We start from the raw sequence: 22,289 nt of genomic DNA on the forward strand, positions 1-22,289 counted from the left end.
CTTTAGTTTCTTTCTGCACTTGCAGTCGGAGCCTATGGCTGAAGGGGAGAGACATAGATTTGTAATCTTTAGAATTCTTTAAAAGAAACAGCAGCTTCATGAGGGCATGACTAATTACTGCAGAGGCAGCCTGCTTTGGGCTTGGCTGGCAACACATACAACTTTTTATCTCAGTCCTGCTCTGCTGTTCCTTGACTATGAGATCTCAGGCAAGTGTTGATCTACCACCTACTGCTGCATGACCCTGATCAAATCGCTTAAACTCTCTGAGCTTCGGTTTTCTCATACATAACTTAGGGCCTAGGGTATCCTCCCTGTCTCCCACCCAGAACTCAAATGAAAAACAATGCTTTCATGCATCTTGTCAGCTGGGCAGCACTGTGCTCACCTGAAGAATTGTTGGTGAGTACACAGTGACTGCAGGAAGCAAGGGTGCGTGTGACACTTGTTCCTTCCACCCTTACCCCTGAGAGGTCTTCTCAGTCCTAACTCCCCAGAAATTAGAGGCTAGTTCCTAAGATAACACTCCATGGTGAATCCATAGAGACTCATGAAATAGCCTCATGCCTAGAAAATGGGCATGTGTCCCTTTGCCTCAAGGCCCAGTTATCCCTCTCAAGTGACAAGAGTTGTCCTGTTCTATCTTGGGCCCTCTCCACATGCAAGAGATGTGGAGACTGGCCTTTCTCTGCTGAGATGAGGCCTGGATGGCCATTGCTACTCTCATCCTGACCCTGACATTCCCTAAATGTAGGGGGTAGGGGATTATGCCCTGCTACAGTGTTCTCCTTGCTCCCCCTGATAGCCTAGATATTCCATGTTTTTGAGTCACTCTCTCAGACTAGTCACAAAAGGGCATCATCCCTAGCCTGGACACAGGCTTCTTCCAAAAGCATCCTTAGTGCCTTCCTTCCTGGCGCCATGCAGTGGATCTGAGCTCGCACACCCTGCCCCAGGCTGGGCTCACAGGTCCTGGGAGAGGGCAGCATTCCATCCCCAGCTTCCACTGTGATCCTATTCATTGTGCACATGCCATTATGCACATGTCACTTGTGGCACCCCACATAAGACAAGCTCACAGTCTTGAAAGAAGGACCTGTCTCCTGTGGGCAAGGCTACTTTCCAGACAGGGCATAGTCCTTGAAAGATGCAGAAATTTCAACAAATTTGGAAAGATAAAACATGAATGCAGTGGTGGAAGCAATGGATCAGAGAAGAGCACTGGATCCGGTAAGGTCTGACTGAGTGTCGGGGGGGGGGGGGGTGAGACTGGAAAAGTGGGTGGAGTCAGATTTTTGCATGGGGAGGGAAGACTGGAGAATAGAAAGGAAAGAGGGACTCTGGAAACTTTGTCTCCCTATGGTTGTCCTGTAAGGCTAGGACTCAATTTTTTTTATGAACCAGTCTCTCCTGTTCTCAAAGGAATATTTATTTTATGATTTTTATATAACATCTTTATTGAGGTATAATTTACATACCACAAAATTAACTTTTTTAAAACGTACAATCTAGTGGCTTTTAGTATATTTGTAGAGTTGTACAATCATCAGCATTATCTAATTTGAGAACATTCGCATCACTTCAAAAAGAAACCCTGTACCCATTAGCAGTCTCTCTCCCCAATCCTCCCTCCCTGGCAACCACTAATCTACTTTCTGTCTCTATGGATTTGCCTATTCTGGACATTTCATATAAATGGAATCACACAATATGTGGTTTTTTAATCTGTCATCTTTCCTAGCATAATATTTTCAAGGTTCATCCCTATTGCAGCATATGCTAATACTTCATTATTTTTTATGGTCAAATAATATTCTGTGTATGTGCAATATTTTATCCATTTGTCAATTGATGGACATGTTGGTTGTTTCTACTTTTTGTGAATAATGCTGCTGTGAACATTCATGTAAAAGATTTTGTGTAGAACTGTTTTTTTCACTTCCCTTGGGCATATACTTAGGAGTAGACTTGCTGGATCATATGAACACTCTATATTTAGGGATATCTGTTTTTAAATTCAAATGAACAGTGCAAGAGAGTTTAGGAGAGAAACCATCCCTGGATGTCTGAACTTCCAGAAGGGAAGTTACTTGGCAGCCTTGTCCCAACTGGGTTCCTGGGGTTCTGCGGAAGCTGGGGTGAGTCCTTTCCTCTGATGGCTTCAGTTTTCCAATCTATGAAATGGGGCTAGTCCTGATCTTGTCTCATCTCAAGGACTTTTAAAGTATGTACTACTACCACAGCCTGTCAAGGATCTCAAATTCTGCTTTACCTGTTCTAGCTCTGCTCGTGAGGAAGCCAAAGTTCAGAGAGGCTAAAGGACTTGACCATGTTAGTCAGTGGTACAGCCTGAACGCGAACCCACACACATCAGCGTCCAGGCCCCTTCCTCGGATGTGTCTCAGGGCAAGACAAGGCCATGCCTGAGCAGCTGCCATGTTCTCTGCCCCAACCTGAGAGCTGGGAAATCAGGGCCCCAAAATGGTCAGGTTCAGTGAGCTCCAAGGTAGAGTTCACTATAGAAGGAGACTTTGCAAAAGTCTGCTTTTTAGCTGTGAGGCTTCAAATAAGTTGTTCTATCTCTCTGAGCCTCAGTTTCCCCATCCATATAATCAAAGCAATAATTATTAATATAATAATATTATTTAGAGCACTGGAACCAGCATTTGGTAAAAAGTTGACACAAAGTGCCAGGCACACAGAAGGTAGTAGGTAGAAGAAGTTTCTAGACACACAAGAAGGGTTGAAGAGGGTTGCAGGGTGTTGTGTGACCACCAAGGAGAAGTGACTAGCTTCTGGGCTGGTCAGAGCAAGCTTTAAGGAGATCTCACTCAGAATGGCCAGGAAGGTGAGCAGAAGGTGGGAGGTCCCTTGGGTGGTCCCAGTGTTTTCCAGCCTGGGGCTGTCAGAAAACAGGAGGGGTTTGCAGGGATCTAGAATGACCTCTGTCTTGAGGAGAGCTTGTGGCTAGACCTGCTGGTGCTCCAATCTTTGCCCCCACCCTGCCTGCAGATGCCTGAGTGGGGGCTTGCATGACTGCCTCAGTTAGCCCGAGTGGTAATAAAACACTTTAAATTTATTGTGACATTTGGATTTAATTAAAAAGTACACACTTAGGGAAGTAGAACATAATGGGGAGAGAGGCAGGGTGGCTTTTCCCCTCCTTTCTTCCCCAAACTAATTAGCGTTGTATTTTAAATTGTTTATGTGCCGCTAATCATCGTAATAAATCATTTATACTGAAAAAGACACACTCGGCTGTGCCCGCCGTGCGGGTTCCGCTCGCCGGGCTCTATCGCGAACAAATTGATCTGGAAGTGAATTTATTAACCACTGGGGAAGAAATCATTAGTGCTTTCTCTAAACATTCCCCAGGTACGCTTTATTGCCGCAGTTTATGCTGTAACTAAAAGGAGCATTACCCAGGCCCACGTTGTAATTTCCTTGCAAAGCCAGCAGCCCTCTCCTGAGCTAGGGGGTGGGAGGGGTTGGGGAGTCCCAGCCTCTTCTCCCCTGTGTGATCTGGGGGCCCCATCCTTCTTTCCCACTGCTCAGTCCAGGAGGGTTCCCCGTGAAGCCTTTTCAGGGACCAGGCCTTGGTACCTATCCTGTTGTCTCTCACCTGCAGAATGGTTCCCAGTCCCGTGTGTTTATGTTTCAGGAATGTGGCTTCAAGTTGAGAGATGACCTGGGGTTTGGAGAACTGGGGGCCTGAGTGAGGGGTCAAAGAATATTGCTATATATAGACAAGCTTCCCCACCCAGAGACTGGGAAGGCTTCAGCTGAGGGCTGATCATAGGCTGGGAAGAACAAACATGGCTTTCCAGTAACCAAGCAGGAGTAGAGGTCCACAGCTTAGACTTCCTGGAGCATCCTCTGTCAACTCAAGGCTCAGAGACCTTCCTCCTTCAGGCCCTGCAGCTTTTTGGCCAGGGATTGACTTGAGCAGTGTATTCTGTTCAGGTTTCCAATGTGACCCACTGCCCTGTGCATCTCTGTGACATCACAGGGCCGTGTCCATCACAGTACTGGTACTCAGTACTCCAGGCATGTCTTGACAGTTGACAGACCGTGCGGATGTCAGCTCCCTGGCTGCAGAAACCACGAAGTGGCTCAAACAACCAGCAGCCAGAATGCCCTGCTGGCTCCCATGTCAGGGATTCAGGCCCCTCTCAGTTCCCTGGGAGCTTTAGGTTTTCTTTTGCCAGTTTTCCAAAAGGGATATTTACTTGTGAACAAGGATCTTCTCCTTAGAGCTCTTGGCTGGTCTAGAATATAAATCCCTAATTGTTGGACTCCAAAACCCAAACTGTAAATGGCTTAATTCATTGGTGCCCCATGAGCCTTCTCAGCCAGGTTGTAATCCATGGGGTCCTTGTCTTTATCTCTTTTCTTCAGGGCTGCAACAGCCTCCAGGGCCTCCACAGGAAGCCCCAGAGCAGTGCTATCTGAGCAGAAACCCAAGGGGTTCCTATCCCTGCTGTCCTGGGGGCAGGGCACAGAATCTCCCTACACCCCATACCCTCCCTTCTCTTGGCCAGCCCAGTGGCTAGCAGATGGGCTCTGGCTACATCGAGAAGGAAGTAGGACCCAGCAGCTGGCTAGGCCAACCTGCCTGGAGGGTCCCCTCTTTGTGCCTGGAGAACACATTTAAAAGTTTGAATTCAAAATTGATTTTGAAGGGCCCTAATCTCCGATCCCCTGGCGCTCACGGTGTGTCTGCAGCTCCCGCCAGACTCTCGTTTTCTGGTTCAGCGCGTTGGTGCTCACATCTCTGATGCTGTGAAATTGAGACTCGTCTGAGAGTCTGTGTCCTCCTCCTCTGAGGAGATTGCAGGCCCCTTGGGAGCCCTATTTCATTAGATGGGTGACGTGGGCTTCGAGGGTGCCCAGGGAGCACCTGAATTGCTGTCTGGAGAACACAGCTTCCAGATGCTTTCCCTCTGGTCCCCAAACCTGTGTAGCTCCAGGCAGCATCCTGCTAAGGAACCTGGGCACAGGCTCCAGCAGCCCAGGATGGCTTGGGGATAGGGGATCCAGACCGAGAAAGGCTTGGACCTGGGGTTTTTCAGTCACAAAATCCAGGACTCATTTCCTCTCACTGGCCCCCAGAGGCTGAAACAGGACTTGCAGGGAGTGAGGGAGGCTAGGTCTGTGTCTGGGAGAGGAGGAGCCCAGGCCAGAACTGCAGAGGAAAAGACTGAGCTGCTGGCCTTACATCCAGACCTAAGCTCTGCCTGCCACTCCCTGAGGGGTGGATGAAGTATTTATGGATAAAGTAGACAGAGAGCAGAGGTCTCCTTCCTCGTGGGTCTGCAGGGGCTAAAGGACAGAATTTTGCTATTCCTTTTTTGAAGGGATAAAGGGTTTGCACTTCCTATGAGTGTTGTTGTTTTGTAGCTGAGGCCCTGGAATGTGCCTCTCAAAAACCTTGGTTGCTATTGCAGTGGGACCCGGGTGCTGAGGCAGTTGGACCTGCATGTTTTGTTACAGCCATAGAGCCACAGGTGTCTTAGGATGTGTGACACAGGGACAGCAACAAGCCTGATCAAGGCCCCACTCTCGGGAGCCTGCCACTCTGAATCAGCCCACTCTGGCCAGCAAACTCTCGCCAATAGTATCTGGATAGCTTCCACCCAGTCTCTTCATTCACTAATCAAACTGATATTTTTTAAAAGCCACCGCTGTGGGGTTCAACACTGGGGATACAGTGATAGACAAGATAGACAAGGGCCTAAGAATAGGCCTTCATGGGACTTCTGCTGTTTGAAGAGAAACCAATCACTTTTCTGGTAAGCACACTGAAGAAAAATGAAATAATTACAAATTATGATTCAAAACTCTGAAGGAAGTGACCAGGGGTGGAGGGGATGGGAGGGCAAGTCATTTGAAGAAATGAGGTAAGAAAGGCCTCTCTGAGGAGACATTTAAGCTGAAGCTCCAGGATGAGGAGGTGCCAACCACTGAAGAGGCGGGGAAGGTGTGTGCACATCTGAAGGCTCTGAGGCAGGAAGGAGATCCAGAGTGCTGCTGGAGCTCAGTTCGACGGGGAGGCAGGGGCCCAACCATATGAGGGTTTTGTAGGCTAGATGAAGAGTAGAGGTGTTATGCTCAGCCCCTGGAAGCTATGGAAGAAGGGTTCCATGCTGAGCAGTGACTTGCCCTGATTTGTTTGGAAAGACTTCTCCGGCTGCTGAATGAGGACTGGTTTGTGGACACTAATGAAGATGGGGTGGTAGGCACTAGACACCAGCAGGCTGCTGGGGGCTCTGCTATCGTGTGGTGAAAGATGGCAGTAGTTCTGGAAACAGGAAGAAGGTGGCGTGGGTACCAAAAGTGGCAGGGGGAGAGGATGAGGATGATGCTGAGTTTCTGCAGGAGCCTCTGGGTGGATGATGGTGTGGGTATCAAGAAGGAAGCCAGGGACAAGGGCACAGGGGCTCGGCTCAAGGGAGGAAGTCAGGAGTCCCATTTTTGGATCTGTTGCTTTTGAGATAAATCTGAGGCTATAGGCACACCGAGGAATTAGAAGAGGATGCCTGCTCCCATGCCACAGATGACTATGTAGTTAACTTGAGCCTCCAAAAGGAGCACATGCAGTTTCCTGTGTGTCTAGGTTCTTCACTAAAGAACCACAGAAAACTTCATGAGGCTGCAAGAGCAGATCCCATGTGAACCTGCCCCAGACCCTCACTCAGAGTGTCCTCTGGGCCTTCCTGCAAGTTCTCAGCCAAGTTACCACTCAACTAATCGCATCAGGTGATTAAATCACTAATTGGGTTAAGGCTCTTGTAACCCAATCATTTCTTCTCTAAATCTTGCATTGTCTCACACATGAGCTTCTGGGGGACACCTCACATCCGATCCATAAGAAGGACTAAGACAGTCCACTCTGGGTTTTACTGGGCTCACTTCCCTCCATAACAAAGGCCTGTAAGACATGAGTAGAAATACCTCAGCCCCTTCATCTTTGGGTACTCCAAGGTCATAGCATGTCTAGGCTTTAGGTGCAACATTGCTAAGATCAGGTTTGCTTCCACCAAAACACACTGTGAAAATACCTACTGCTGCCTATTTCTTCACAGGAAATGGCCCCTCCAGGGGTTCCAATCTGTTCAGCCTCTGGGGCCAGGCAGCCTACCAGGCCTTGACATATCCCTGCCAGGGGTATTTTAGAATCTTCTTTTGGCAGGATCCAAACCAGGTCCAAGTGTAAGTTCACTTTCCCATTGCTTAGAAAAAAAGGTGACAGTACTACCTCTGGTTTTAGGATAGAGCAGGAAGGGCACAGGGCACTTCCTGGCCAGCAGCATGTACTTCTGGCCTCACTTGGACACTCCCAGGCCTCCCTTAGGCAAGTTGCATCATTTCTGCAACCTCAGGGTCACGAAGAGCTGAGTTAACAAGTGTAAAGCTCCTGGCACGAAGTAGCACTCAGCAAGGGGTGATGCAGTTTATTATCATCCAGTCGAATGTGAGGACAGTGGCTGCTGATGCTAAGGGTGGGACTGAGCAGACCTGCCCATAGGCCTTCCTCCTGTGGTGGACTAGAGAGAGCAGGAAAACCTTTGCACCTTAGAGAAGGCGAGAATTTCTGTACTTCTTTAACTGTCTTCCTCGGTGCCAGGCCCCCTTCAGGACCCTCTCCACTCCCCACCTCCCCTCATTCATACACAAGGTCCTGGCCATTGGTTAAGGTTCCCTCCCCTACTGCAGCTCTGGGCCCCCCAGCTCTCCCCACCCGGCCCCGCCATAGCTGGGTCTGTTCCCAAGCATCATGTGTCATCTCAAGGCCTCTTTGTCCCTCTCAAGGCTGCAATGTAAACATCTTGGCTCTGCTTCTGCATGACCTTTCTGCTGCCTTTCCAGCCCCAGGTCCTCTTAGTTTTTGTCCCCTTGTCATCTTGCTGGCCACACCTAGAAACCCTTTAAAGATCTCACAGCAGCCACAACTTTTGAAGGACCAGCAGGTGAGCAGAAACAACCTGTGGCCCTCCCACCTGCAGAACATGGAGTGAGTGCCCTGCGTGGACAGCCATTCCTCCCGGTCGGAACCTCCACACTGCCCTAAGCTTGCGGCACCCCCACCCTCAGCGTCTTCCAGCATCCAGGCTGCACTGGAGAACAGTTCAGCCTCTTCACACTGGCTGTTCAGGGAGGCAGCGGGGCAGGCTTGAATGAGAATGGGAGCCTGAGGTCCAGGATTTCATTGTCACCCTGCAGTCTTTGAGCTGGGTGACTTTGGATAAGGGCCCCAACCTTTTTAGTCCTCTGTTTTCTCATCTGTGAAATGTGGGTAATCACTTAGTAACTCAGAGTTCATATGAGGATTCACTGAAATAATTGAGCCCAGCATCTGGCCCAGGAAATGCTGAGTAGATGGTGGGTTTTATGAATAGGTATCCAGAGTTCTGTCTGAGAGTGTCTCCATCTTAGTTCTATTTATAATTGAAGTATAATGTATAAAAAATACAAGTCTCAAATGTTCCTTCCATTCAATGAGTTTTTACACATGTGTAAACCTGTTTAAACAGTGGGTTTCCTCATATCTCCTCTCAGGTTATAATGCAGTCCCCTTCCCTTCAAGTAAGCATTATTCTGACATCACATCAGTCTTTCCTGTTTGGCAAGTGCATATAAATGGAACTATATAGTATGTACCTTTTGTGTCTGGCTCCTTTCATTTAACTCTATGTTGTCTGATTCAACCAGGTAGTGTGTGTTAATAATCCATTCTTTTTTATTGCTGCATAGTAGTCAATTGCATCAATAAACCATAATTTGTTATCTGTTTCCATGTTTTCAGTTTGGAGCTATTATTAGAAAAAAATCTTCTATGAACATTCCTTTATCCGTTTTGATAGATATAAGCTCTCATTTCTGTTGGGCATATACCTAGGAATAGAAATATTGGGCTGTAAAATATATATAAAATTTTTTAGCTGATTGTTTTAAACTATTATGTCAAATTCTATTATAAGTATTTTACACCTATTATTTAAATTAATCTTCAAAATGATCTTTCAAAATAGGCTGTTCTTATTTGTAGGTGAGTAAATTGAGGCAAAATTAGGAAGCGACAGAGCCAGAACTCAAGCTGAGGCCATGTGTCCACAGGGCCCGTGGTCCATAAGTGTATACTACCTGCCTCTTGTAACTCCCCTTAGGGGAAGCACCAGAGTCAAAGGTGCCAGTCCCTCCACTGAGCAGACCACCACTCTGTGAGCCAAGTCCAGCCTCCCAGACTTCCTTTCCCTACCCCAGTGAGGGGCTGGAGGCCATGGGACCCCCCCATTTCCCTCCCTCATCCGACCCAGTAAACAGCCTTCTGTGAATGGGTGCGTAGAGGAGGCAGTAATAAGCGTGAGCGAGGTGGCTGTGGCCACGCGTTTCAACAGTTGTTCTCGTTGGCTTTTGATTCCAAATGAGTAGGAAATGCTATTAGTTCAGGCCTTGCCTGCCACATGGCAAGACCCTGGGATAGGAGTGCAGCGAGACGAGAAATTGTGGAGATAAAACTGGTGTGAAATGGAGGCCTTCTCACAAGGCTGGATGTGTCCGTGCGAAATGAAGTTACTTCTGAGAAAACGAGATTTAAAGAGATTCTGCAGAATTAGATTACACTTTCAAATTTCCTTATTAAAGGGGATTGATGCTCAGGAGCAGGCTGCCTGTTGGGAGCCTGCTCTGTAGTTCCAGGTCTAGGTGTGGCCCTGGGCAGGCAGAGGACCTTGCCATTGGCAGGGACCCAGAACTCTCAAGCCCATTACCCCCAAACCCTTGCAGCTGAGGTGGATGTGAGGCTTTTGGACTGAATTCTGGGCAATCTCCGAGGCTTTATGTGGATCCACCTGGGTGAATCCAAGGGGCTCATTGTCTTCCATTTCCTTCTATTTCTAGGCCACTTGGGGGTTTGTTAAAATCAGAGTTTTATTTTTAGCTGTGATCCCCTTTTTTGGAGCTGTAGACTTTTAAGACAGGAAACATCTCCATGACAGCCCATGCAGGTGTGTGCATCTGTGCCAAGGTGTATACACCAAATGCATGCTTGTACACACCATGCACGTACATGCTTGGAATGCATGGACGTATATTTTTGTGTAACTTACTGAGCACCTAGTATATGCCAGCATTTGTCTGGGCACTGGAATAAAACTATTGTGGGGTGAAAAAACAGACACAGTTTCTCCTTGTGTGCTCCTTTTGTACCTGTGTGATCACACATACATGGGTAAGTATTTGTGTGCTCTGTGCATGTGTCCTGTGGCTGTATGACCCACAACTGCATACCTTCCTATGTCTCCTAGTCTCTATAAAGTCTCCTGTTTGTGTCTCTAAGCATCTCAGCATACAGCCTTGCCACCTAGCAGATGAGTCAGGCGATTGGGCCCAGGAGACAGATTGCCAGGGTTCAAACTGCAGCTGTTTTCTACTAACTGTGACAAGTTATGAACTTCTCATGCCTCATTGTTAAAATGTTGCCTATTTCATAAGGCAGCTATGAACAAAGCCCTTAGAAGCTGAACACTGGTGGGTACTCAATCAGCATCTTCTCCCTGTAGATTGCTCAGCCCAGGCTCCGTCTCTGTCCCAGGGGTCAGAGGCATTGCTTGTGGTGAGGAAGGGGAGCCCCAGAACTGCAATGAGCAGTTGTGCTGTGCTCTGTGAGCTCTGAGCAGGGCCTGCAACTGAGTCTCCTCATCCCAGGCCAGGGAAGACTGGGCACTGGTATGGAACTCAGGACTGAGGTACATTGAGGGATTATAAGAAATACCAACGCTATACCTGCCCGTGTCCCCAGGGGTCTCCCCACACCTCCAGAGGGACCTCCTGAGTTGCCCTCTGAGCTGCCACAGCCATCACTTCACACTTGAGTGATCACTAGGCCAACCTGCTGAATGGAGAGGGCTGACTTTATGCACACACATGCACTGACCACTAAACTGGCTTTTGGGTGGTACCAGATTCTAACCACTGCCTCTGTGATTTTTAACCACAGTGGCACATTCAGATCAGTTTATCACTCTGCAAAATAAATATCCCTCACTATTTTGGAGACTTGAGATGGAGCTGTGACTGGGGTTGTCCTCCCCTGAGTGCTAAATGGGGTAACACTCATTAGAGCTAACTTTACTGTCAGGCTTGGTTAGTCCTAAGGATGTCACATACATTAACTCCTTTATAGCTAATGGTAACTCTGTAACTATGGTTTTCCTATCCATTTTAGCAAAAAGACAACTGAGGCACATGGTTAATTAAGGTCATCTGGATAAAAGTATCAGCCAAACCCAAATTGAGGGATATTTCATACAATAACTGGCCTATAGGGTTCAAACATACCTATGTTTGAAGGCAAGGCATAGAAATTCTTCCATGTTTAAGTAGACAACTGAACACCATGTGTGACCCAAAACTTTGCCATAAAAAATATTATTGGGCCAGGCATAGAGGGGCACACCTGTAATCCCAGCTACTCAGAAGTCTGAGGCAGGAGGATCACAAACTCAAGGCCAGCCTGGGCAACTTAGCAAGATCATGTCTCTAAATAAATAAATAAGGCTAGGATGTAGCTCAGTGGTAGAGCAGCCCTGGGTTCAATCCCCAGTACCAGGAAAAAAAATGTTATTGGGAGCATTGTTGAAATCAGAATAAGATTTGTAGTTAGATGGGAATATTACTTGGATGATAATTTCCTGGGTTTGATTATTATGTTGTGATTATGCAAAATATTTACACACCAAAGTATTCTGGTAGAGAGCCTCTCAAATGATTTGGGAGGAAATTATAGATAGGTAGAAAGAAAGAGGAAGATAAAGCAACTGTGATGAAAGGTTTACATTTAGGGAATCTGGGTGAAGGGGACACAGAATTCTTTCTACTGTTCTTGCAATTTTTCTGAAAGTTTGAAATTACATCAAGATAAAAAAAAAAAAGCAGGGGTATGGGGTTGTGGCTCAGTGGTAGAGCGCTTGCCTGGCATGCATGAGGCACTGGGTTTGATCCTCAGCACCAAATTAATATAAAATAAAGATATTGTATTCACCTAAAATTAAAAAGTACATTTTTTTTAAAAAAAAAAGCAGGAATAAAAAGCCAAGCAGGGATGGCATCCCCTGGGTGGAGCTGGTGCCAACCTCTGTGCTGTGGTCACAGGGTGGTGACTCCTTCTTGCCTCTCTACAGTCTGTGTGGAAAGGGACTATATGGTCCCATTCCCCAGAAAGGTGATGGGGTCTGCTCCAGGGCTACTGCTCTCTCAGGTCTGAGCTTTTAGCCTGGGCCCTCATTGACTCTGACCTTTGGGGAAGGGAGGTCGTGGACAGGACAGAGGCATTTCTTCCTGGAGCAGTGGCAAGTGCAGGCCTGGAACAGGAGCAAACGAGAGCCACTTGTGGGATGGAAAGGACAGCGTTCCAGGATTTTGCCAGGAGTCAGTCCAGCAGTGCCAAGCAGGACGCACTGGCATGTGGGAGGGTTCCCAGATGCCCAGTAGAGTCCCCAGTGCTGGCCACAGTGGTCCCTGGCAGGGGAGGCCCAGAGCATGGCCTGGAATGACCTGGAGCTGGGAGGAATAGACACACTGGTGGAAGACTGGCCTTGGAAGAGCTCACTGGTGGACAGTGGGAGTAAGTAACAGCAACAAATGCCACTGGCCAAGCTGGAGGTACCACTGGGCTTGGGAGCCCACAGGCTTGGCCTCTGAAAAAGTTCACATGCTGGGCCTGTGGGGCAGCCTGGGCTGTGCTAGGTGGATAGGCATCGCCAAGGCCTGGAGTCTGCCCTGGCAGGAAACTCTGGAGGTCCGTGTAAAAAGAGCTTCTCTCCTAACTGGAGCAAGAATGCAGGTGAGACACAATGACCTCTGGCAGTCCCTGCCCATCACCCAGGCTGTCTGGCTTTGTCCCAGATTACCCACTGAGGGTAAGTGTCTGGCAGCCGATGAGTCAGACCAGGAGGCTGTCCCTGTAGCCCGGCTGCCTCTCTCCAGCTACCCTGCCACCACCCCACCCTGATAGAGGTAGGGGTTGTAGTTTGACTTGTTTCCTCTTAAATGTTGTTCCCCCTATACCCTAAAATTTAGGGGTGATACACAGGCCCAGTGAACTGGTTATTTTGCTGAACGCTGTGTGAGCGCCTGAGCGTGTGCCCGGGCGTGTGTGTCGGCACAAACATCATCCATTGTAAAAATATCAGTGTTTTCATGGGTGAGTAGTAATTACTGGGTAATGCTTTAAAACCTTTCCTGAAGGAGCGCAAAGCTGTTTTTTTTCTGAAGTCAGGAGTACATTAAAAGGATTACCATGTAGATTTGATTTTTAGATAACACTAAAATGGATCCCAAATGGACTTCAGCAAAGGGATGCTATCTCCTTAATGGAAAGTGCATGGCCTGAGGCTTAGCTTCCAGAGCCAGGCGGGGAGGGAGGGAGGGAAGAAGGGTCTGCAGGGGGCAGGCTGGCCCGCTGGGTGGGGGGCTGGGAGGCAGGACATGGAGTGAGAGCCTGGACCCTCTGGGTAGCATCCCCCTCCATTTGGGGAGTCAGAGACTGAAGATGCTCCCTCGCTTAAAGTTCTTCACCTTCCTGGGAGCATTTTTGAGTCTCCTGGACTAGCCCAGTGGAGCAAGCCACATGCAGTGCTTCTTAAGGACCAAAGAAAGACTCCCTTGTCTTGTGTGACTCCCAGAGTTCTTCCATCCTCAGAGGGAAACAAAGGATTATTTCAGTTTTCCTTCCTGGGAAGGCAAGGGAACTGAGGCCCAGGAAGACCAGACACCAGCTTCGGACCACCTGGCCAGAAGCTGCAGATATGGAGTCCAATCCAGGTCCATCCAAAGGCACACTCTGGGACCAGCTTCTCCTAGGACCTTGGCCTTTCCAAGCAGATAAATCTCAAGGGTCCCCCGTTGCTCTGGCCTTGGTGTTTCATGTCATGGGGCACATGGGACGCTTTGGCAGAAGCCACACAGCTTCTATTAGAGTTCTGCAGTGCGTAGGAAACCAGAGTTCCACACACCACAGGAGGGGTGCCCACACTTTCTAGATAACTTGCATGTGGCAGGCCTGCCTAGGCACAAGCAGAGAGAGAAGGAACCAAGAACAGCTTATGGATTGCTGCTCAGGAATTCCACATGCTCTTCTAGGTGTCACACCCCAGAGTGTTAGGATGACAGCTGGGCCTGCTGGCTCTGCAGCCAGGCATGCTGGAGCCTGAACTTGGAAGGCCAATCTACCCAGATAGGAGAAGGAGTGGGACAGATTCTTCTAGTGCTGGGGTCTCCACTGGTCCCCTTAATTTGGGGGTATACTTTAGTGGGCTGGGATATCTCCTGAGGAGATAAAGACACCCACCTGCCAATAATCACACAAATAAAGAACCCTGGCAGGGGCTCTGATGCAGGGAGGAGCCAGGCCTGCTGCAAGCCCAGGTGAACAAGGAGGACATCAGCCTTATAGGTGCTCAAGATAGAGATTAGAGTTAGTATTTACATGCAGAGCTGTGCTGGCTGGGTACTCAGGGACAAAAGTCCCACTCTTTTTTTGTCTCAGGGACAAAAGTCCCACTCTTTGAACCCTAGGCCTTCCCTAAATCCAGCCATTTTTAACTTCTCCCTTATTTTCCTATACCTTATCTATCCCTATAGGCAAGGCCCCGGAGCCTCATAGGACCCTCAGCTCTTAGGGGACTTGCTCTATGGGATCCTCAAGAGCTCTGTGACAGGGACAGTCTGGACCTACCAGAGGAGATATAGGCAAGCCTGAGGACAGCATCATCCTGAGCCCCATCACTCTCTCAGACCAATTAACCTTTAGAGCTGCATTAAGGAAATTAAGCAGCAAAACTTCCCAGCTAACAGACTGGCCCTGGGGGCATTAGAGAAGGGAGGAGAGAGAAGCCTGTGGTGCCTCCTCCCTGCCCTCACCTGCCCGCTGTTCCTGCAGCAGGCCTGGCTCCCTCCCTGCAGAGAAGGCTGCTCTGGCCCAAGGGCCAACCCCTTCTGCTATAGAAGTCTGAGGATATAGCTGGGCTGAAAAAGAGCATAAGAGAGGGAAAGAGTTGCAGGGCCAGCTTGATGGTTGGCTTACCCTGGCCCCCTCTAGCCATCTGGGCCTCAGCTTCTCCATCTGTAGAATAAGAGCATATGACTGGAAGAACTGAGGGCCTTCTGACTGACATCTGTAGATTCTGAGACTGAGACCCCTTGATGACTGACTGTCCCCTGAAGCCTGAGGAAAGCCATGCCTGAAGAGGGAAAGAAAAGGGGAATTGGCCTAGCACCCCTAGGTGGGGGCAGGTGCAAGGCCAGGGATGGGAGTGATAACCAGGGGACAGGAGCTGAACTCTTGCCCAGGAGAGAGCAGTGGTCCTTTAGAGACTTCAGGCCTTGTTGGAAAGGGGAGGAGGCAGGCAGGGGAGGCTCCTTCAACTCCTCCATCCAGCTGTGCCTTTGTCAGGGAAGGCACCTGCCTCCACCCCACCCCTGCTTTCAGGAGGGGTGGATTGTCAGGCAGTTCTCACAGGCACCTCACCGGCAAAGTCTCAGGCCAGGTTCCTGAGAACCCCCACATTTCCCTCCCGGCCTTCAAGGCCCCAAGGCTCCAAACATCCCTCTCAGCTGAGGGCAAGTAGATATTTGACTCTGGCTGAAGCATCCTGAGGAGACCCCCAGAGGGTCCCACCTCTCTGCAGGCACTAGGACTCCAGAAGCTCCTGTTCCCTCTTGGGAGTGTCCCTGGAGTCTCTCACTAGGTTAGTCAGCTTTTTGTCATTGCTGTGATCAAAATACCTGAAAAGAGCAACTCGGAGGAGGAAGTTTATTTTGGACTCACAGTTTTAGAGGTTCAGTCTGTGGTTGGCCAACTCTATTACTTTGGGCCCAAGATGAGGCAGAACAACTTGGTGGAAGGGTCTGGTGCCGGAAAGTGCTCAGCTCATGGCTGCTAGGAAGCAGAGAGTAAATGAGAGGAGCTAGGGACAAGGTATAGTCCCCAAGGACATGCTTCCAGTGACCTACTTAACTCCAACCATGCCCCACCTGCCTATAGTTACTACCTATTCAAATTATCAATCTATCCAGTGGATTGATCCACTGATGAGGTGACAGCTCTCACAATCCAGTCTTTTCACCTCTGAACATTGCTCCATTGCCTAACACATGAGCTCTTTGGGGAGTATTTTAATCGCACTCAATTTCTTCCTGACACTCCCACAGTTCTGCACTTGTAGACCAAGAGGTTTAGCCTGACTAGATTGGAATGCTCAATTCACATTGTCCATTGCACAGTGAGGAACACACAAGTCGGCAAGAAAGATCTGGGAATTCTAATGGACCCTATTCCTAGGCCTGTGGCTGGAAGTCCATGAGATGGTGGCTGTGTGCAGAGGGCTTTCAGCCTCTCCAGATCACACTGCACAGGGGCAGTGGCCAGAAAGAGGAGGAGTGGCTCATTAAGGCCAGAAAGGAGGCTGTGTGTGCCCTGGAGCAGAGCAGACTCGGGGCTCTCGCTGTTGCTGCTTGCAGCCTCTTCATAGGTGCAGGAAGCGGGCCAGGCCATGCTGCTCCTAGGGCAGGATCCAGAGCCAGGAGAGAAAGTTACCACAGAGAAAATGGAAAGTGAGGGCTCCTGGGAGCCCCAAACCTAGCAGAAGCAGCAGAAAGAAGCAGCAGATTCCCCATTCCCAGAGCCACAAGCCAGTCCTGTGTCCATCTGTTTTTCTGCCCATCCACAGGCGTGCCGATGCTCTCCGTCCAGCCCAAAGGGAAACAGAAGGGCTGTGCAGGCTGTAACCGCAAAATCAAGGACCGCTACCTGCTGAAGGCCCTGGACAAGTACTGGCACGAAGACTGCCTCAAGTGTGCCTGCTGTGACTGCCGCCTGGGCGAGGTGGGCTCCACCCTCTACACCAAGGCCAATCTCATCCTGTGCCGTCGTGACTATCTGAGGTGGGCCCCTTCACAGAGCCTCCCCAGCCCCGAACTGCTTGGAGAGCACCCCCATCTTTCCAGGTCCAGCGTGACTCTGCCACAGCTCTAGCCACAGCACCCCTGGGCACAGCCCATTCTTCACTGCCTCACCCCTGCCCTGCATCTCCCAGATGCCCCAGGAGCCACCTGAGGGTTGGCCCATATCTTTAACTCCTTGGTCTTGGGGCCAGCTTGGTCCAGGCAGGCATTTGTAGCAACTTCCCAAGGACACCAGCCTGGCTCCAGCCCTTGCCAGGTGTTTCTGACACACCCCTTCTTGGAATCTGGGAGGGGACACCTCAGAGGGGTTTTGAGGAGCAGGTGGGGAAGCTCAGGCTTGCCTGGGCCTTCCTTTCTGATGGAGCCTCCTGCCCATCTCTCTCCCAGTGCCCAACTCCCTCCCTTTCCAGATGGTGCTTGGGATTAGGTATCCCATCTGCCTTGGAGCCTGGCAGGTAGCCTTGCATACCCTAGGACAAGCTAATGCTGGAGCTTAAAGACCTGGGTTTGAACCAGCTCTGAACCTTTGTCTTCTAGCTTTCTGGGGTAGGGAGGTCAGTTTATTTCCCTGTGAAGTGGTGAAAAGAATCCTGCTTCCTTGCCTTGCATTCCTCAGAGCTCTAACACCCCCTCCCCACAACCTGGATCTCATCCCCTGGGGCTGTGTCCCCCAATTAACTCTCCCTCAGGCCATTTATGACATCAGCAAGGCTGGAAGGAGGCCACAAAGCAGGGGCCTTGGCTGAGACCCAGCACCTGCATTTGGCTCTGTCACAGACTGCTGGATGGTGGCCGGGCCTTGTAGGGAAGGAAGGCCCATCGCATTAATTAACAGGTTGGGACAAGGGCTGTGGGGCTCCTATACTAAAATCAGGGCAAGTTGGAACAGGGTGGGGTTATCAGTGGAAGCTCCCCTACTTCCCTGAAGAGGCTGAGATTTACCTGTCTGTACTTTTTCTTCTAACTCCGGCCTTTTGCAGGAGTTTAAAAAGATGATGCAATGAAACAGGATCTCTGGCTTAGTGCTCTTGGCTGGGGCTGGAGTGAAGAGGCTGAGGCCAGGAGGAGGGGTAAAGGATGCTCCTGGGAATCACCCCCCTTGGGGACCTAGAAAGGGTCTTCAAGTCTGGAGGTTTAGGGTATCCACCTGGGCAGCTGAACCTACCATGCCAGGGAGAGGTGGAAGACCATCCAAAGGACTTTTAGAGGGAGGACCAACGAGCTTGATGTGCTTGTCAGGAGAACCAAAGAGCCTGTGTTATTCTGACAGCTCCCAGGAGCTGAAAGATCTTTTTCCTGCACTCTGGAATGACACAGAATGACTTTGGGGGCCAGTAGACCAGTGGGCCAGGGTGGGGTGTGACTTTCTTGAGCTGCTCAGCCAAAGGTATGGCTGTCCTGAGCCTGCCCCTCTGCAGCAACCACTCCTTGGGTTGGTAGCAGGAAGGCCCCTGTTGGCAGGCAAATGCTGTGACATAGCCTTTGTCTGCCTTTATCTGAGCCACCAGGCAGCTCAGGCTGATGAATAATGGAACCAAGCTCGTCTGCAGGCGCCTGAGCTTGAGCTGGACAAATCAGGGATTATTGGGGCCTCCTGCCTGCCTTTCAGCCCCCTTGCCTCACTTGGGGCTTGTCCTGCCTCTATGCAGAAGAGAAGCAAGGAGGAGCTTGGTTGATTCAGACCATTGGAGCATCCAGCCATGGATTGGCCTGCCTGGGGAGGAAGTGAAGTTTCTCTCCCCAGAGCTCTACAGCCAGCAGTTGAGGAGAGGTGCCAACCTCAAGGAGGCCATTGTGCTACATGCCCTTGGAACATCTTCTGGGCATCAGTTCTGATCTAGATGCATCTTTAGAAAGAATCATCTGGTCCAGCATTCCGGTTTTACAGAAGTATAAACTGAGGTTCAGAGAAAGAAAGGGAGACTTGGGCAAGTAACACAATTCACTGCAGGAAAAGGGTTTAATCAAGCCCTATAATTTTAAAGGTGGGGAGGCTGCATCATATAGTGGTATAGAGAACCTCCCTCCCCCTAGATCCAGGCCATGTGACCTTGGCAAGTTGTTTACTAGGGACTCATTCTTCTTCTTCCTTTTTTTCCCCTTTCTTTTTTCTTTCTTCTTCTTCTTCTTCTTCTTCTTCTTCTTCTTCTTCTTCTTCTTCTTCTTCTTCTTCTTATTCTTATTCTTCTTATTCTTATTCTTCTTATTCTTCTTATTCTTCTTATTCTTCTTATTCTTCTTATTCTTCTTATTCTTCTTATTCTTCTTATTCTTATTCTTATTCTTCTTCCTCTTTTTTTTTTTTTTTTTTTTTTGGTACCAAGAATTAAATCCAGGGACACTTAACCACTGAGCCACATCCCCAGCCCTTTTTATTTTTTATTTCAAGACAAGGTTGCTTGGGACCTCAACTAAGTTGCTGAGGCTGGGTTTGAACTTGTGATCCAACTGCTTCAGCCTCCCCAGCTGCTGAGATTATAAGCATGTGCCACTGGCTCATTTTTCTTATCTTGAAAATGGAGGTTAATACAAATATCCACCTTGCAGGGTTACTGTCAGGATCAAATGAGGTCATCTTTGTGAGCTTTTAGAGTGGTACCTGACCCATGGAAATCCCATCAGGTGTTTGCCAAATGAGTTGTGACTAGTTTATAACAACCCTGTGAGGAGTGTGTTTTGGTCTTTGTTTGACAGTTGTGGTAAACAAGGCTCAGAAAAGCTCAAGAGGATTCAGTGACCTGCCTAAGGACATACAACCCTTGATGGGCAGATTGCCTCTTAAACTCAGGCTTATGTGAGTCTGGAGCCTTTTCCCAGAGCCCATTATAATGGTCTCCTGCTGGCTCAAGGTGCTTGATGGACCCTAGTGGGAACCTGGGAAGGGTTTTGGGGGGCAGTATCAGCCAATCCCTATCTCCCTCCACAGTCTCGCTAGGAGTAGGGTGCCAATTTTTCTGCAAGATCCACATGATGACATTAGTTCATTTACCCTTTTCCCAGGCAAGCTGTGGCCCCCAGGCTGGGAGTGGCTCTGGTAGAGGCAGTTTCCCTATCCTCCAGCTCCTGGGCAAGCTTCTGAGTCCTCTGTGCTCTTTCTGTGGCAGGCTGTTTGGCACAACAGGAAACTGTGCTGCTTGCAGCAAGCTGATCCCAGCCTTCGAAATGGTGATGCGAGCCCGGGACAATGTGTATCACCTGGACTGCTTCGCCTGCCAGCTCTGCAACCAGAGGTAAGTGCTGGACCTGTAGCTGACCCAACATACTCCCCAGACCCCAGCCTGAGACATGCTGGGTGGGCCAGGAGTGCTGTGGAGGTGGGCATGCAAATGTGGGTTGTGCGCATGTTGTGTGGCTGAGTATGCATGTTGTCATGAACACGCATGTGCGTGAGTTTTATGTATGCCTAAGCTTTGACGTGAAATGTGCATACCCCAATACTGGGTGTATACATGTGGCACATTTCTGTATGAATATAATGATAAGGTATGCATGAGTTTACTGTATATGCATAGTATGCATGTCTATGTCTATGTACAGTGGGTATATATGCATGGAATTAATATTCACATATGCATATATGTACATGTGTGTGTTTTTAGTCCGTGTGCAAGGGGTGTGTGTGTACTGTGTGTACATAGATGAGTATGCCTGTGAATGTATTTCAAATGTTTATATATAGGGGTATGTGTACACAGTATCCTTATGTGTAAATACATGCATGTGAGTTTATGTACAGTCTAGACCTGCAGGGACTAGTCATTCATTCCTGATCCCACTCCTGTGAATCTGATTCTAGCCCCACTGCTTTTGAGATTTGGGGGGGCCCTACTCAGTGCCCCATCCCTTGGGAAGCCCTGGGTACTTAAAGAGCCAGAGCCCTTCACCCCTGACAGGGGCCTAGTACCAGAAAGCAGGCCCTCTTCTCAGGAGCCCCCAGATCAGGTAGGAATTCACAAGTATTCCCAGAGGGTGAGGTCCATAGGGACCTTCAGGGAACTCTGGTCTGGCTGGAGGCTCTGGCCAGACCCACCACTATGAGGAGTTGGTGAAGTTATATCGCCACCTGGTGGTTTGACTGGGATCTGCTGGGACTGGGCCAGTGACCCTGGGGCTCAATGAAGTCCTCAGCCACCCTGGGGACATCTTTGAGTGAAAGGCTGGGATCCCCCAATATTTGTAAAGGGCTAGAGATTCATAGCATGGCCTCCCTTGGGTAGGAGAAGAAATGATAGAATAGGATATCCTAGAAGGATTTTCCAGGCAGCCTACAGATTTTATTTGAGGAAACATGCCCTCGACTAAGTCATTCTCCTAAGTACGGGAGGGGAAACAGAGAGATAGGAAAACCAACTATTTTATCTGTACCTCCCTTTTCTATCTCCATCTCTCACCACCTCTCCTCTTTTTCTTTCTTTGGGCTCTCTTTCTCTCCCTTCCTTGGGATAAGTTACTTCTGTACCTCTCCACTCCCTATGCCCCCACACATGGGAGACCTGATGGTAGGAGACCTGCCTGTCTGTCCTGCGTCCCACACCGCAGATCCTGGCTAAGGGTAATTAACTAGGCCTTCTGTGGGACTTTTCCCCTATAGAAAGTTCAAGGAGCAAACATATCCCAGGACCCCACCTCCTGCCTTCTGGGCCACACTGAGTCCTGTCACTCACTAGGATCCCTCCCATGGCTTCTCTCTCTTTTGCTTGGATTTTCTAGATTTTGCGTGGGAGACAAATTCTTCCTGAAGAACAACATGATCTTGTGTCAGATGGACTATGAGGAGGGGCAGCTCAATGGCACCTTTGAATCCCAGGTTCAGTAACGCCCGGCGCCTGGCCTCCAGGCCCATCTGTCTGTCTGCCATCCGCCTGGCAGGCCGGCCGGCAAGCCACTCTGCCAGCAAGGGCTGGCCAGCCACTGACCTGCCGACATAGAACTTCTCCATCCTCAATGGGAGGGCGGCACTTCCTCCACTGCTGCCGCCTGTCTGTGTGTGACCCCTTCTAGGGCTGGGGCTGGGCCTGTACAGTCTGTCTTCTGTATATAAATGGGAACATTTATTTTATGAGAAATGTAATGCGATTTTATTACTGGCGTGGATTAAACTTATGAATGTTTCCGGGGATGTTACTCTGTGTTGCTCACATGACTGACACAAACCTGGAGTCCCCTCCCCCTGGGTAGAGTATGGAGTGGATGGCCAGCATGTGCTATTGCCAAGCAGGGGGTGGGGGTCGGTGGCCTTAGGTGGAAGAAACTGGAAGGAATAACTCAGAGTCCCCCATCCCCAGCCACAGGCAAGAATTGGGGTGTTCCCCTTTGCTGAGAAC

General features: G+C 49.4%; 1 protein-coding gene across 4 annotated transcripts in view; it reads left to right on the forward strand.

Moving 5' to 3' along the window:
- The window catches only part of Lmo1 (LIM domain only 1), a 39,924-nt gene extending 17,840 nt beyond the window's left edge, over positions 1-22,084 (forward strand). For all 4 annotated transcript variants that reach the window (XM_005326833.4, XM_021727385.3, XM_078046533.1 and 1 more), the window contains 3 exons: positions 16,731-16,944; positions 20,070-20,195; positions 21,676-22,084. In XM_005326833.4, coding sequence (XP_005326890.1) covers positions 16,731-16,944; positions 20,070-20,195; positions 21,676-21,781 — 446 coding nt within the window. In that variant the 3' untranslated portion in view covers positions 21,782-22,084. The remainder of the gene's footprint in view (positions 1-16,730; positions 16,945-20,069; positions 20,196-21,675) is intronic.
- Positions 22,085-22,289: the final 205 nt, after the last annotated feature.

This window comes from Ictidomys tridecemlineatus, chromosome 4, assembly GCF_052094955.1.
Source record: "Ictidomys tridecemlineatus isolate mIctTri1 chromosome 4, mIctTri1.hap1, whole genome shotgun sequence".
In the NCBI taxonomy this organism is placed as follows: domain Eukaryota; kingdom Metazoa; phylum Chordata; class Mammalia; order Rodentia; family Sciuridae; genus Ictidomys; species Ictidomys tridecemlineatus.